The sequence below is a fragment of the Lissotriton helveticus genome, chromosome 6 (assembly GCF_964261635.1).
Source record: "Lissotriton helveticus chromosome 6, aLisHel1.1, whole genome shotgun sequence".
Lineage (NCBI taxonomy): Eukaryota > Metazoa > Chordata > Amphibia > Caudata > Salamandridae > Lissotriton > Lissotriton helveticus.
The window spans coordinates 237,679,584-237,693,548 of record NC_136067.1 but is presented as its reverse complement, the minus strand read 5'-3'; the positions used below and the strand labels follow the sequence as shown (position 1 = coordinate 237,693,548).

General features: G+C 44.5%; 1 protein-coding gene across 1 annotated transcript in view; it reads left to right on the top strand.

Moving 5' to 3' along the window:
- The first annotated feature begins 9,052 nt into the window (after positions 1-9,052).
- The window catches only part of LOC144762471 (adhesion G protein-coupled receptor F5-like), a 937,058-nt gene continuing 932,145 nt past the window's right edge, over positions 9,053-13,965 (top strand). The window contains exon 1 of the mRNA XM_078647684.1: positions 9,053-9,157. Within this exon, the coding sequence (XP_078503810.1) occupies positions 9,053-9,157 (105 nt within the window). The remainder of the gene's footprint in view (positions 9,158-13,965) is intronic.

Genomic DNA, 13,965 nt, shown 5'->3' with positions numbered 1-13,965 from the left:
ATGGAGCATTTTAGGTTTTAGTTGACTTTGATGGGAAGAATTTGTGAATGCGAAAATGTTCCAACTTTAAAATAATGGAGAAACTATATAGAATGGCATGTTTGACAGAAAAATGTTAGCAAAAATTACCAAACTACAGAAATATTGTGTCCAAAATATCTTTTACAAAAACATTGTTCCATTGGGTGTAGATTTTCAGTTATTAACTCCAATTGTATGATATTTTAATAAACTATATTCAGGACACAATATTGTTGACAGACAATATTTAGATTATATTGGTATTTTGTACCATACGTATAGAATGGATATTGATAACAGGCATGATGGAAGGAATGACTTTGAGTTAATTGTTATAAGAACATACCATTTTTGGGAGTAGAGCTGTTGGGCGTTCATTTACTATACTTTTGATTCCTGATCAAATGCTGTTGGATGTGCATTAACTTTGGTGTACCTAAAGATGCAATCAAATCCTGCTCCTTTGTCAAAAGTATTACCTATGTGTTAGACCTGGCATCCTTAATGTGGTTTTCTCAAACCTTTTTGCCTTCAGACCTCTTGTTTTGCTGACTTCTTTTGCTGGCCTTAGAACTCTGCACAATTTACCCCAGATAATTAGTGCAAATGTGCTTGGGCTCTCTCCTTAAAACGTGTTAGATTGGCTTATTTAATTTACTTCACTTCTACGTCCCTAGTAAAGTGGCACTACCTGTGCCAGGGCCTTTAAATTAAATGCTACTAGTGGGCCTAAAACAGCACAATAAGATGATGAACAGAATGCTGAACATTGTCAAACATTCACCAGTAGTCACAGATCTGGGTTACATCGATCACATAAGCTCTGTACTCAAAACATGGTAACATTGGTTTATCTACAATTGGCATATTTAATGTACTTATAAGTCCCTAGCAAAGTGTACTACATGTGCACAGGGCCTGTAAGGTAAATAAAATACTAAAAGCCTGCAGCACTAATTGTGCCACCCAGTTGAGTAGCTCTTTAAACATGTCTCAGGCATACCACTGCAGCCGGTATGTGTGCAGTTTCAAACTGCCATTTCCACCTGGCAAAATAAACCTTTTGCCAGGCACAAACATTCATTTTGAATACATATTGGTCACCTCCAAGATAGGCATGGACAGTCCCAACGTCATGGACTTCCTGGCAGTAAAAAACTCTTATATTTGATTTTCACTACTGGAAGGCCTACCTCTCCCATAGAATAACATTGCAATTGACTTATTACTGCTTTATAGGTGTAATTTCAAATGGGCACAGGTAATCCCCTCATGCTTGGTGTCTCTAGAATCACAGTTTAAAATCCTAACTTACAGTGAAGTCAGATTTTAAATTACAATTCTGAAAGTGACACTTTTAGAAAGTTGGCATTTTCTTGCCTTAGTCATATTGTGCCTGCAGCCTGTCTATGGTTCGCATGACTGGGTGTGGGTGACATTTGAGCTTTTTGTAGTCCTCCTACACAGATGCACACAATGGGGAGCTTAAGTGTAACTGGACGGACCATCGCAGGCAGGATGGAAAGGAGGAGCTGGGCCCAGACCCAATTTATTTACAAATTCTCCTAACTAAACGCCCAACTTACCTCTTCCTGCTCTGTGGACTGACCGTTACCTGCTTAAATGTAATATTTCAACCACATCCTCCTGCCAAACAAATTCTGTATTAGAACAAATATGGCGTAGACCGTGAAAAAATATTGATCTGGTATCTTTTTCTGCACATTTTATCACTCCTCCGATGTCCAATACCAACCATCCCAATGATGCAGCCAATTTATTAGATACTACAATTTGCCAGGCCTTTGATAAAATTGCCCCAAAGAAAAGAGTAAGAGGTCTTCACAAATCCTCACCCTGATTTACTCCAGCTCTAAAAAACGACAAACTAGCAGCTAGAAAGGCCGAACGCAAATGGAGACATTAAAAAAGCCTTACTGACAGTAACAACTACCAACTTTTACACAGACAGTATTTAGCCCATATTATACTGGCAAAAAACTATATCTAGGGGAAAGAATAAATAAAGCCTCCAATTCTCAGAAAGAATTGTTTAAGATTCTTAACGAATTTACAAATCCAGCCTCTATGCAGCCCCCAATAGTTGCCTCACAGGAGTGGGTTGACTCCTTTCTTTGTAGAGAAAATTGACAGTATATATAGTCAATTTCCTCATAACTCTGTTCAATTGCATACTCAGAGAACAGAAGAAAGCTGCTCCTTGGAGGCCTTTACACTAAACACATTTTCTGACTTTTCTCTGGAAGAAGTCACCCTGGCACTCAAAAAGGTAAAATCAGGCTCCCCCTCTGATATAGTATCTTCACAGGTTCCATTAAAAATCAGCCCAGCTATCACTCCCAGTCTAAATAGGCTCTTTAACCTTTCACTACTACATTCGCTGGTACCCATAAGGTGGAAGGAGGCCATAGTCAGATCCATTTTAAAGAAACCTAAATCTGATCCTGAACAACTAAACAACTACCGACCAATATCTCTTCTCCCTCTGTTTGGTAAAATCCAAGAGTCTTTGATAAATGGTCAACTAATTAAACATCTAGAAAAAAATAAAGTGCAAGATCCCTCTCAGTCGGGGTTTCGAGCTTTTCACAGCATCGAAACAGCATTACTTGAAGTGATGGATAGCATCAGACTCTCTTTGGGCAATCGAAGGTCGGCCATTTTAGTCCTGTTAGATCTGTTGGCTGCCTTCGACACCATTTCTCATTCGATTCTTTTGGATCGCCTGAGAGAGGCTGGTGTCGAGGGCCCCGCACTGGCCTGGTTCAAGAGTTATCCGAGTGACTGCAATTCTCGAGTCCAAATTGGAGCTTTCACTTCTAAGAGCCAACCCATAAATAGGGGCGTCCCCCAGGGATCCATCTTGAGCCCTACACTCTTTAATCTATATGTATTTTCCTTGGCTAAAATCATAAAGGATCATGGCTTTGACACACTGTCGTATGCCGATGCTGTTATTCACTCTTGGTCCCTATGTCGCTAGTACCAAACACAGATTCGGACAATGTATGCTAGACATAAACAACTGGATGTCAACAAACAACCTTCAGCTGAACACAAAAAAAATGGAAGTTGTTCTTTTTGGCAATGCACAGACGCTATGGACAAATGATTGGTGGCGTCCTACCTTAGGTACCTGTCCCATTCCGAAAGAAACAGCCCGTAATCTCAGCGTAGTGAATGACAACCAACTCTCTATGCGTGATCATGTCAATCAAATAATACGTACTTGTATGTTATGTTAAGATGAATTCATCAAGCGCACGGACAACAAAAGGTTTCATGGCGCTAATCGGATGAATGTTGATGCAAGAGACCAGATTAATAGGATTGCCGAAGAGCCATGTTTTCAAAGCCTTTCTAAAGCCCAGTAAATTATCACAATTCCTGACAGAGTGGAAATGTGTTCCAAAGCCTAGGTGCCAGGATAATGCACGCCCTTCGTAAAATGTTTAAATGGGTCCCATTGCCTTCCCGTTTGCCATTGATCCAGGGTCTGATTGTCAGTTGCCTGGATTATGGGAATGCTTTGTTGGCTTCCATAAACACTGAACTCCTTGATAAGCTCCAGGTTCTGCAAAATACAGCAGCCAGACTGGTCTTAAACCTTCCCGCCTGCTCTCCATCTGCACCAAGCCTGAGGTTGCTTCATTGGCTGCCTATCAAGAAGCGAATAGATTTCAAAATTTGCTGTCTTGTCCATAAAACCCTAAATGGACAGGGCCCCGGTACCTGGCAATTAAACTAAAGAAGTATCAGCCATCAAGGGCACTTCGCTCTGCAAACAAATACTTACTAATAATTACGATGGTTCGAACAGTTAAGCATGGCATCAAGTTCTTTTCAAAATTGGCCCCCACCCTCTGGAACTCTCTGCCAATGCACCTACGAACCGAGACCGAGCATATAAAGTTTTGTAAGTCCCTTAAGACCTGGTTATTTTAAATCTCTTTTATTCCCAGCCATCTTTTTCTGTCTGTTTCCTGAGTCTCGGATAAGCGCTATGAGACCCTCGGGTGATATATGCGCTCTACAAGGAACAGTACATAGACATAGACTTACACTTGAATAGGCTGTGTCCTTTCTCCACACAAAAGGTTGCATACCCCCTGTAGTTAGTCTGGAGCCAGGGCCAGGATGGCAGGACACCTGGGCACTTGAAAGACATGCCTCTGTAAGCTTCTCCTCACTTCAAAGGCACATCTCGGTATGTATATATACTGGACCTCAGACACACCACTTCAGTACTCTTCTGGATCCATGGATACTCTGCCAGGAAGAAGGATTGCTGTGCAGCTACAAGGACTCCCACTCTGCTGGACTGCTGCTCCTTAGTAACTGCTGCCCTGCTGTGCTGATCTGCTGCCCTCGTGCCTGGGTGACTAGGACTGGATTTGCATCTTGTGAATCCAGAACCCAGAGAAACTCTAACAGCTTGTTGTCTGGCTTTCTGATCTGGAGCCTCAGGGACATAACAGGGGCCAGCAACATTGCATGTTCTCCTGGACTCTGCCATCTGTAAGTCTACCCTGCCAAGTGGTTCCCTCCCAGTCCCGGAACTTTCAAAGTAGGTTAGGGGTCCTTTGCCAGCATCTGTGGTACCAGCAAAAATTATGCATCTCACTCTGCGCTCTTTAACACTGCTGACCATTGCTGAGGTGTGCCGAGACCTAAGGCCAGGAAAATGAAGTCATCCAAAACAGGAGGTCTGAAGGGAAAAAGCTAGAGGAAAATAGCCATGGGTGCCAGGTCTAACGTGTTTCCCTCCCCCAGCTAAAAGTGGGGAGAACTAACTAACCCCTTGGGAGTTCTCTTCACTGAGGTGGAAGAATATGGAGAGAACATCAGCATTGGTGTGGTCTGTTCCAGGATGGTGTTTCACTGTAAAGTTAATTCCCTGTAGGGAGATGGACCATCTCAGTAGTTTGAGTTTCTCACCTCTCATCTGCATTAGCCATCTGAGGGGTCTGTGTTCTGACTGAACCCAGAAGTGAGCAACACATAGGTATAGTCTCAGATTATTCAGTGCCTAGGGCACTGCAAAGGCTTCCCTTGATCTGAGGCACCTGTCCTGACAATGAATTCCTTGGAAAAGACCCCGGCCTTGAGCATGGGGGCTGTGCACATGGCCTCTTTTAGGGTGTCAAAAGCGTTGTGGCATGCCACTGTCGAGATCACTTGATGTGGCTATTTCTTGGAAGTCAGCTGTTATATATGCAAATACAAACTGCATCTTTTTATTAATTTCCCAAGAGAATTCTTTGAGTATACAGGTTACCTTTGCACATGCAGTTTGTTCAGCAAAGGGGCCCCATTCATATGTTCCATATTGTTACAGGCTTTGCTTAGTTTTTGGCTAATGCGAAACTCCAATCAAATGTGGCAGATGTCGGGTCTGCCATATTAATATTGTATTGATATCAATGGTACTGTAAGTACAGCAAATGAGACATCTACTGCTTTTGGTAGTTAGGCATAAAGTCACCAATAATGTACCCTTAGAAAACATAGATGAAAAATGGGTGGCATTTTTCTGGAAAATCTTGGTCAAGTCTTCTGATGCTTTTTTAACTAAGTAGGGTTGCTTTAAGTGCCACATTTTGGCTGGATTTATGAGCATACTGTGATATGTGGCTATTGAAACACTCACAGGCTGTTTCGGTCATGTAGTGTGTCATCCGAACACAAATGAATGATGGTCAATATAAAGTGGAATCGAAGGCCAATGATCTTCAGTGCAGAGTGCATGGCTTTTCCAACTTGAGAGAGAGTTTGGAAGCAGATTTGGTTGGGGACCTAGTGGAACTCTCTTCTGGTTGGCACTGCCAGAATTTTAAACTTCTGTTACCCATGACTAAGATAGGATGCCTGAGGTAGTCTGCACTTGAGCAGTAAGATCAGATGGACAACTAAATGTGGAATTGAGGTTAGTTTCTTTATTTTGTTGCCCTTCTTTTGGGGGGCCTGACATCCTCTGTGTTTTTTTGTGTCATAATTCTGCCAACTCTCTTGCTAGTATTACTCGCATCCCTCATTAGCAAGGAAAGAAAGATGAGCATCTCCACACAAGAATACTGCTGTTTCCACTTCCATCACCTTCTCATGAAGACCAAGGCAGAGAAGAGAGCCCAGACCTTCTCCAAAACTCTAGGGTCACAGCGACATCGGACTAAATCGTACAAATTATACTTTTAAGGCAGTCAGCAAAGTGTGGGGGACTTTCAGATTTCCAAAGCGTACATATCTCCCTCCTGGCCAACAAGATCACATAGAAGATGAATGTTGTGATAACTATATTTGTTCATACACGGCCTTCTTGATAGAGCCCAAAAAATAGAAGTCGAGGGCTTACCTTTATCCGTTCACCAGTTACTTTCCCAAGTAAATTACACACCTCTGTCCAGTAGGGAACGATCTTCAAACACTGCATAAATAAATGCAAGTCATCTGCTGATGAAAGCATACACCTTGAGCAGGCGTATGAGTTCCCTGTAACTCTTGAAAGCTTGGCCGTATTGTACACTATTCTCTGTGGGTAGTAAATAGATGGTTTCGCTTAAGCGGAGCTGGTTTCACCACTGCTCGTAAAATGGAAAAGGAATCACACCAAGCTTGCTTCAAATCACTTACCCAAAGCTCTTCGACCCATTGATTAGAGATGTCTGAAACGATCTTCTCATCTGCCTCCAGAAAGGCCCAATACCACAAAGGGACTTCCTTTTTCAATAGGTCTGTTTTCATCACCTGGTCTAACCAAGAGTCGTCTTCCTCTTCTACCCACTCTTGTGTGCCCCACCAAGAACGTAATTGGTAGTATTTAAACTTCGTCAATTGGCCCTTATTGCAGCACTTCCCAGCCCATTAAACTTGATCCCGTTTTAAGATCTGCCCAATAGCATAACCCCCCCGGATTTTAGTGGCTGACTAAATTGATCAATCAAGAAATCGGGGGATCCTGGTGATTCCCAAATCGGTGCCCAAGACGAGTAATATCAGACTCCCAACCTTTTCTGAAAATACGTACATGTTCTTAAAGTGGACTTCAGAATCTTCAACCTGACCTTTCAAAGTATTTTGGGTACCCGCATTTAAAAAGGAAGTGACACTGACCTTGACACACGTCAGCTAACATTGCCTCAAACATTAATCCCATATGTGACCGATCCGTTTTATTAGCAAACATGCGGAAGTTCTTAAAATGAAATACGTAACAGTATACGAGCACATCCGGTAGAACCAAACCCCCCATCTCCAACCTCCTCCTCAGCTTTTTCCAAGCTATCCTGGGTCTCTTTGAGGCCCTTATGAAACTACCTATCTTCCCCTGAAGCTTTTCTATATCTTCTCTCCGAAATGTGAGAGGTATAGAATTAAAAGGGAAAGTAATTGTGGGGAGGACAATCATCTTAATAAGATTCACACAACCATAAATATTTAAAGGTAAGTTAGTCCATCTTACCAACAAACTCCCAATGTCCTGGCTGAATTTTTTTCCAATTTATTCTGGGAATATCCTCAAGTTTCTGTGTGATTAATATACCCAGGTAACGCATTTGACATTTAGCCCCCTGACTACTCCTATACTGATTCCATTCCATGATTTCAGTTTCTTCTACATTCACCTTGTAGCTGGATATTATACCAAAGCTCTGCGCTTTTGCCTTCAAATTGGGGATTGCCGCATGAGGGTTGGTAGTGTAGAGAATCAAATCATCCGCATACAGAGACAATTTTGCCACTAGACAGCAGATTTAAAGGGAAGGATTGTGGGATCTGCTCCAATCAGGTTTGCAAAAGGGTCAATGTACAGGTTAAATAAAAGAGGAGACAGGGGACAACCTGTCTCGTGCCCCTAGTGATGTCAACCAATCTGACAACTCTCCATTCACCAACATCCTATACTTAGGGAGGTAGTATAGGTTTTGCACAGTCCTCACCATGTTTTGCGGGAAACCAACGTTTCTTAGGGCTGCCCAAAGATAGGCCCAATGTACTTGGTTGAAAGCCTTAGCTGCATCTACAGCCACTGCAGTCAAAAGCAAATTCTGAGTGTCCGCCGTATCTATAACCCCCATCAGCAGGTACTTGAGTTCATTGAGCTGCCTTCCAGGAATAAAACCTCTTTGGTCTGAATGTATAACTCCTCTGATGAGACATCCTCTGTGTTTGAGTTATTTATTTTCTCTTTCCCTTCATTTTTAACAATGATTGTTCAGTTACTGCAATATGGTACGGTTTTACAGTTACACATAGAGTACTTTGTGTAAACATGTAGGAACACAAACTATTGAGCATATTTTTAGGTCTTCCCACAGGACAGCTTCAATCGGTTATCAGCCTTATGTCTTCCAAGAAATTCATAAATAAAAAGTGCATAATTACATACATATACCGAGGCTTTGGGTCATCCATCTTCATTCATTGGTCTGTCCAACTATCATAGACATTTTGCTGCTGCACATCACAGTATACAGCATTGGCCAATGGGTTAGCCCACTTCAGGCATTGGATCGTGCAAATATGAGTGATGCCATTGTTCTTGATCATGTTCACACCATCCAAAAAGAAGAGCATATCAATGCCGGGGCTGGTGGGTCCATACCTTAAGCTTGCCAGTGTTCTTTTGTTTCCATTATTTCTTCTTTATTTTTGTCATCCTTATGTGTCTTCAGGTTACAGTATTTCAAAGTGAAAAGTAAATGTTCTTGCTCCAACGAGAATCGTATTTTTCAATGATGTACACCAAAACTTAAAAGGGGTTCTATGACTGTTGTAAAACATTTACCTAACAAGAAGCCTATTAGATGATATGTGATGATTACTTTTTTTTAATTGAAAAGTTTTAATATTAAGGTTTCTTTCAGTGTGGCTTGTTACCTTATGTCCAATTCATCTAATTGGATTCATTATTCATGTACAGGCTATTGTTGATGTTGTTTTGGACATAATGCACATGTTGTGTAACGAGTTGCTTTTCCCTTTCATGCAGTTATATAAAAGGAGAAAAAAAATGAAATCATGTTGGATAGTCCTGCTCTCTCCTTTATGTCTTTTCCTCAATGCATCTTCTGCAAATGCACCAGGATGGAGTGTAAATACACTGTCTTCTGCAGACGTAAGTTTAAGTGAATTATCTTTTTATGTTCTTAGTGTATTCATATACTTAACTGATCTTAATTACAAGCTTGGTAACACACAGGTAAACAATCTGTGAATCTATGTGTGAATGTGGTTTTGTATTGCGCAAACCTAGCTGGATGACAGCAGAGCACCGGATAGGGTCAGAGGCAGTGGTGCAATCAACCACTGATTAGAGGCATAGCAGAGTTCTGAGAGTGAAAACAAAGAATGACTATTTCCACACTGTCACTGATGTCACTCCTCAATGCCGAATTCTACCACATGTATTATACAAGTCTATGGTAGCTTTAAAACAGAGTAACCATAGTTGGGGTCTCTACAGGACTTGGCATCATTATTATCTCATTCTCGCAGTGGTTATGCTAAATCTGTTTTGATTGGTGGCCTTAGCCATTTGGCTGTCTTTTTTGGGTGGCACCATATATTTGGTGATGTAGAGTGCCGTCTGACAAATGCAAGGTTTTGTAAAGAAAACAAACCTTGGTTGATAGGAAATGAGGTACCGTATGTGAGGGTGGGGTACATTATGTGCATATCAGACTCAAGTTGAGTGGTTATGTTTCATTTTGCACTCGTAACTTGCAAGATTCTGTGGAGGATACAACGTTTGTAAAACCAATTGTTAGTGAAGCTATTTACTTGTGGAACAACAGAAATGTCTACATCAAGTTTTTATCATTGGCTGAAGATATTTTGGGGGAGAGTCTATGCTATCGGATAGATTAAGTGAATGTAAGCAAGGTGCAGCCCATTCCAGTTAAAAGGCAAAGGACCCCAAATTCTAAACATTGTCACAAAACTAGTTGTGATTCATCCTATTCTAAATCTGCAATAATCAGTGGATTTGCCACTTATATCCAGGCTACTCAAGTACTGCAGTGTGCACCTGATATCATTATTTTTATATGTTAATCCAGGGTATATTTGTTGTGGAGAATGTGATAGTGTCATTTTTTGTAGGAATACAAAGGATATTTTAGTGGAAATAGTTTGACCTGGTGAGATTTGTTGGAGAGGGAAATCATTTGACTCTACTCCTAAGCAGGGTACATAACAACAAGAGACAAGTATGGTCACGGACAATTAGCTTGGTAGTTCCAACTTTGATTTCACATTGATCGCCCTAGCGCAGAGACGCTTTTAGAAACTCACAGCGGCACTTTGAAATCTACAGCGGCATTCTTCAGGACTCAGCCTACCTCTCGCCGCACCCGCTCCGCGGGTGCCGCATCGATTGTTTGGTCACCGGGGCATAGCTGAGGGTCAGCAGCAGCTTCACCGGGTGAGTGCGGTCAGCGGGGCTGCGAGCGTGCAGGGGACTCCATTGCCCAGGAGTCCCTGCTAGACCATTTGCCAACTTCCGGTCCGCTCTCCCCGCTGCCGCCCCCCGCCTCTCTGCTGTATTTAAGACCCTTCCACTCCTTCACCTACGGGACGCCCTAGCGCAGAGACGCTTTTAGAAACTCACAGCGGCACTTTGAAATCTACAGCGGCATTCTTCAGGACTCAGCCTACCTCTCGCCGCACCCGCTCCGCGGGTGCCGCATCGATTGTTTGGTCACCGGGGCATAGCTGAGGGTCAGCAGCAGCTTCACCGGGTGAGTGCGGTCAGCGGGGCTGCGAGCGTGCAGGGGACTCCATTGCCCAGGAGTCCCTGCTAGACCATTTGCCAACTTCCGGTCCGCTCTCCCCGCTGCCGCCCCCCGCCTCTCTGCTGTATTTAAGACCCTTCCACTCCTTCACCTACGGGACGCCCTAGCGCAGAGACGCTTTTAGAAACTCACAGCGGCACTTTGAAATCTACAGCGGCATTCTTCAGGACTCAGCCTACCTCTCGCCGCACCCGCTCCGCGGGTGCCGCATCGGTTGTTTGGTCACCGGGGCATAGCTGAGGGTCAGCAGCAGCTTCACCGGGTGAGTGCGGTCAGCGGGGCTGCGAGCGTGCAGGGGACTCCATTGCCCAGGAGTCCCTGCTAGACCATTTGCCAACTTCCGGTCCGCTCTCCCCGCTGCCGCCCCCCGCCTCTCTGCTGTATTTAAGACCCTTCCACTCCTTCACCTACGGGACGCCCTAGCGCAGAGACGCTTTTAGAAACTCACAGCGGCACTTTGAAATCTACAGCGGCATTCTTCAGGACTCAGCCTACCTCTCGCCGCACCCGCTCCGCGGGTGCGGCATCGATTGTTTGGTCACCGGGGCATAGCTGAGGGTCAGCAGCAGCTTCACCGGGTGAGTGCGGTCAGCGGGGCTGCGAGCGTGCAGGGGACTCCATTGCCCAGGAGTCCCTGCTAGACCATTTGCCAACTTCCGGTCCGCTCTCCCCGCTGCCGCCCCCCGCCTCTCTGCTGTATTTAAGACCCTTCCACTCCTTCACCTACGGGACGCCCTAGCGCAGAGACGCTTTTAGAAACTCACAGCGGCACTTTGAAATCTACAGCGGCATTCTTCAGGACTCAGCCTACCTCTCGCCGCACCCGCTCCGCGGGTGCCGCATCCATTGTTTGGTCACCGGGGCATAGCTGAGGGTCAGCAGCAGCTTCACCGGGTGAGTGCGGTCAGCGGGGCTGCGAGCGTGCAGGGGACTCCATTGCCCAGGAGTCCCTGCTAGACCATTTGCCAACTTCCGGTCCGCTCTCCCCGCTGCCCCGCCCCCCTACCCCAGTTGGCCGCCTATTTATTGCTCCAACACTCCCGCAGCGCGGGACGCAGCCCGGGCGAAGACAGGGCAAAGACTGGGCCGTTTGAGGCCGTTCGAGGACTAAGAGGGCTGGGCTGGGCCACCCCCCCTTGATTTTAGTTTAGTTTTATTGTAATCTAATTATTGTATAGGGTGGCACATATTACAGTCTTATAGTTGTATGTATATATATTTATTGTCTTGTACTCTGTAGTATGTGTACACGGGGTAGCCGGAGTAAAACCCTTATGGCTGCTAGTAACTCTAATAGGTCCATAGACGATTTCCTGGTCAAAACCAATTTGGCTATTGACCAGGAGATCTGTAAAATGCAGCATAAGGTCTCGCTAGAACTTGATGCCGCACGCAGGCTGTCAGCACATATTGCCAACACCAAAAAATCTTCTCTGGGGAATATTGCATCTGCCCGTACTCCTGATCGTTCTGCTAACCTACAACCCCTGCTAACATCGGTTGTGGTTCACCCCGTTCCCCCCATTATCCCTCTACACTCTCCTCCAACTTCCCTACCTAACCCAGTAAATCAAAATATCGGCCCTGTTCCTCTGTTTAGCATTGCTGGCCCTTTTCCACCTTCTAAAGCTAGACAAGCACTTAGCCACTGTAATGCTAAAAAAGCGGCAGCACACAAAAAGAAATGCCTTGCGAGAACCTTACAAGCAAGGAAAAAAGCTAGAATAGCAAGGCTAAAGTTTTTTAATAGTAGGCGGGCAATGGGGTCTCCTGTGGTGAAAGATGTTAACCCAAAACCAACACATAGTGTCTGTAATGGGGTAGATACTTCGGAAATAGCTAGTATGGCGGAAGATGACATTCTTATCATCTCCCCTAGTCAGATTAACTTGAACAACTCGGATGGTCAGGCTAGTGGTCCCGGGCAGGCCAAGGAGGGTGACAGCGAATTTCTCCAACTAGTCTGGGGAACTCTAAAGCAGTTACTTTCCCCCCTAGAATTAAGGCTCTCTCGTATAGAGAACAACCTCCTTGAGATGGATGAGACCATAGTTACTCTGGCTAGTTTGAGCCTCAAGGAAATGGATGCTAGGCAATTGTGTATGACTGCACCCACACCACAGCCCCTAGAAATAGAACCTGTTCATCTACCCCCACAACCAGCCCCAACCATCCCTGTGACTCTACCTATTCCTAAACCTATCCCAAAACCCCGTACTACCATTGTAAAAACTAATGTACCTACCCCTAGTCCAGCGGTACCTAAACTCTTCCCTCCGCATAAAGCAGCATATAGGCTGAATACCATCACTAGGGCATCATCCAACCATACCCCTAGGCTGCCCTTGACACGCAACCCAACACGCCAGGTTAGTCGCCATAACTTTCGCGGAGGGTTCATTGACCTTCCGCCAGAAGCAGGGTTGTATGTTATTATACTAGCCGGTGTTCCTGAGTTGAGCCAAGATTCCCAGGAGAATGACCTTTCATTAAAAAACAAAGTCATTCACTGGTTGAATTCCAATAAACAGCTCCCCGATCATCTAAGAAGTAGTGTACTTATGGTTCGGAGAGTTCCTTGGATTGGCCGCACCCATAAGTCGATAGCTGGTGACTGTGTAGTGGTTTCATTTTCTGATCCCCACACTGCCCAGTGTCTTTGTGCATGGCCATCTTCTGAGACCAATTCTACAATAGTAGTGAGGCCTCTTACCTTTTTTTTATCCTCCTAGGCAACAACTAGCGAGTGAGAGGCCTTGGACCACTGTTAGGAATGTTAGTCACCCGACCCATAGTTATGTTGGACAAAATCAACCTAATTGGTGGCAAGGGTTTCCAACCTCCAATAGGTTTGGATGTTTGGAAGAGGTGGATTGACTTGCAAGGTCTGGACATTCACCGCTTCCTAGGTCTCCTCTTTACCAACGGAGACCTCCATCTCCAAACCTATCCAATGTTGGGTCCCCGTCATTTAATAATCCGGGAAAAACATTAGACCCGCTATACATTCCTGCTCTGGCCAATAATGAAGCCAAGGGTATGTCACTGCTTTCATGTGCACCGACTAGGGATTGCCCACTAAGAATGATTTCCTGGAATATTGCAGGGTTACGGGGACGCCTGGAGAATG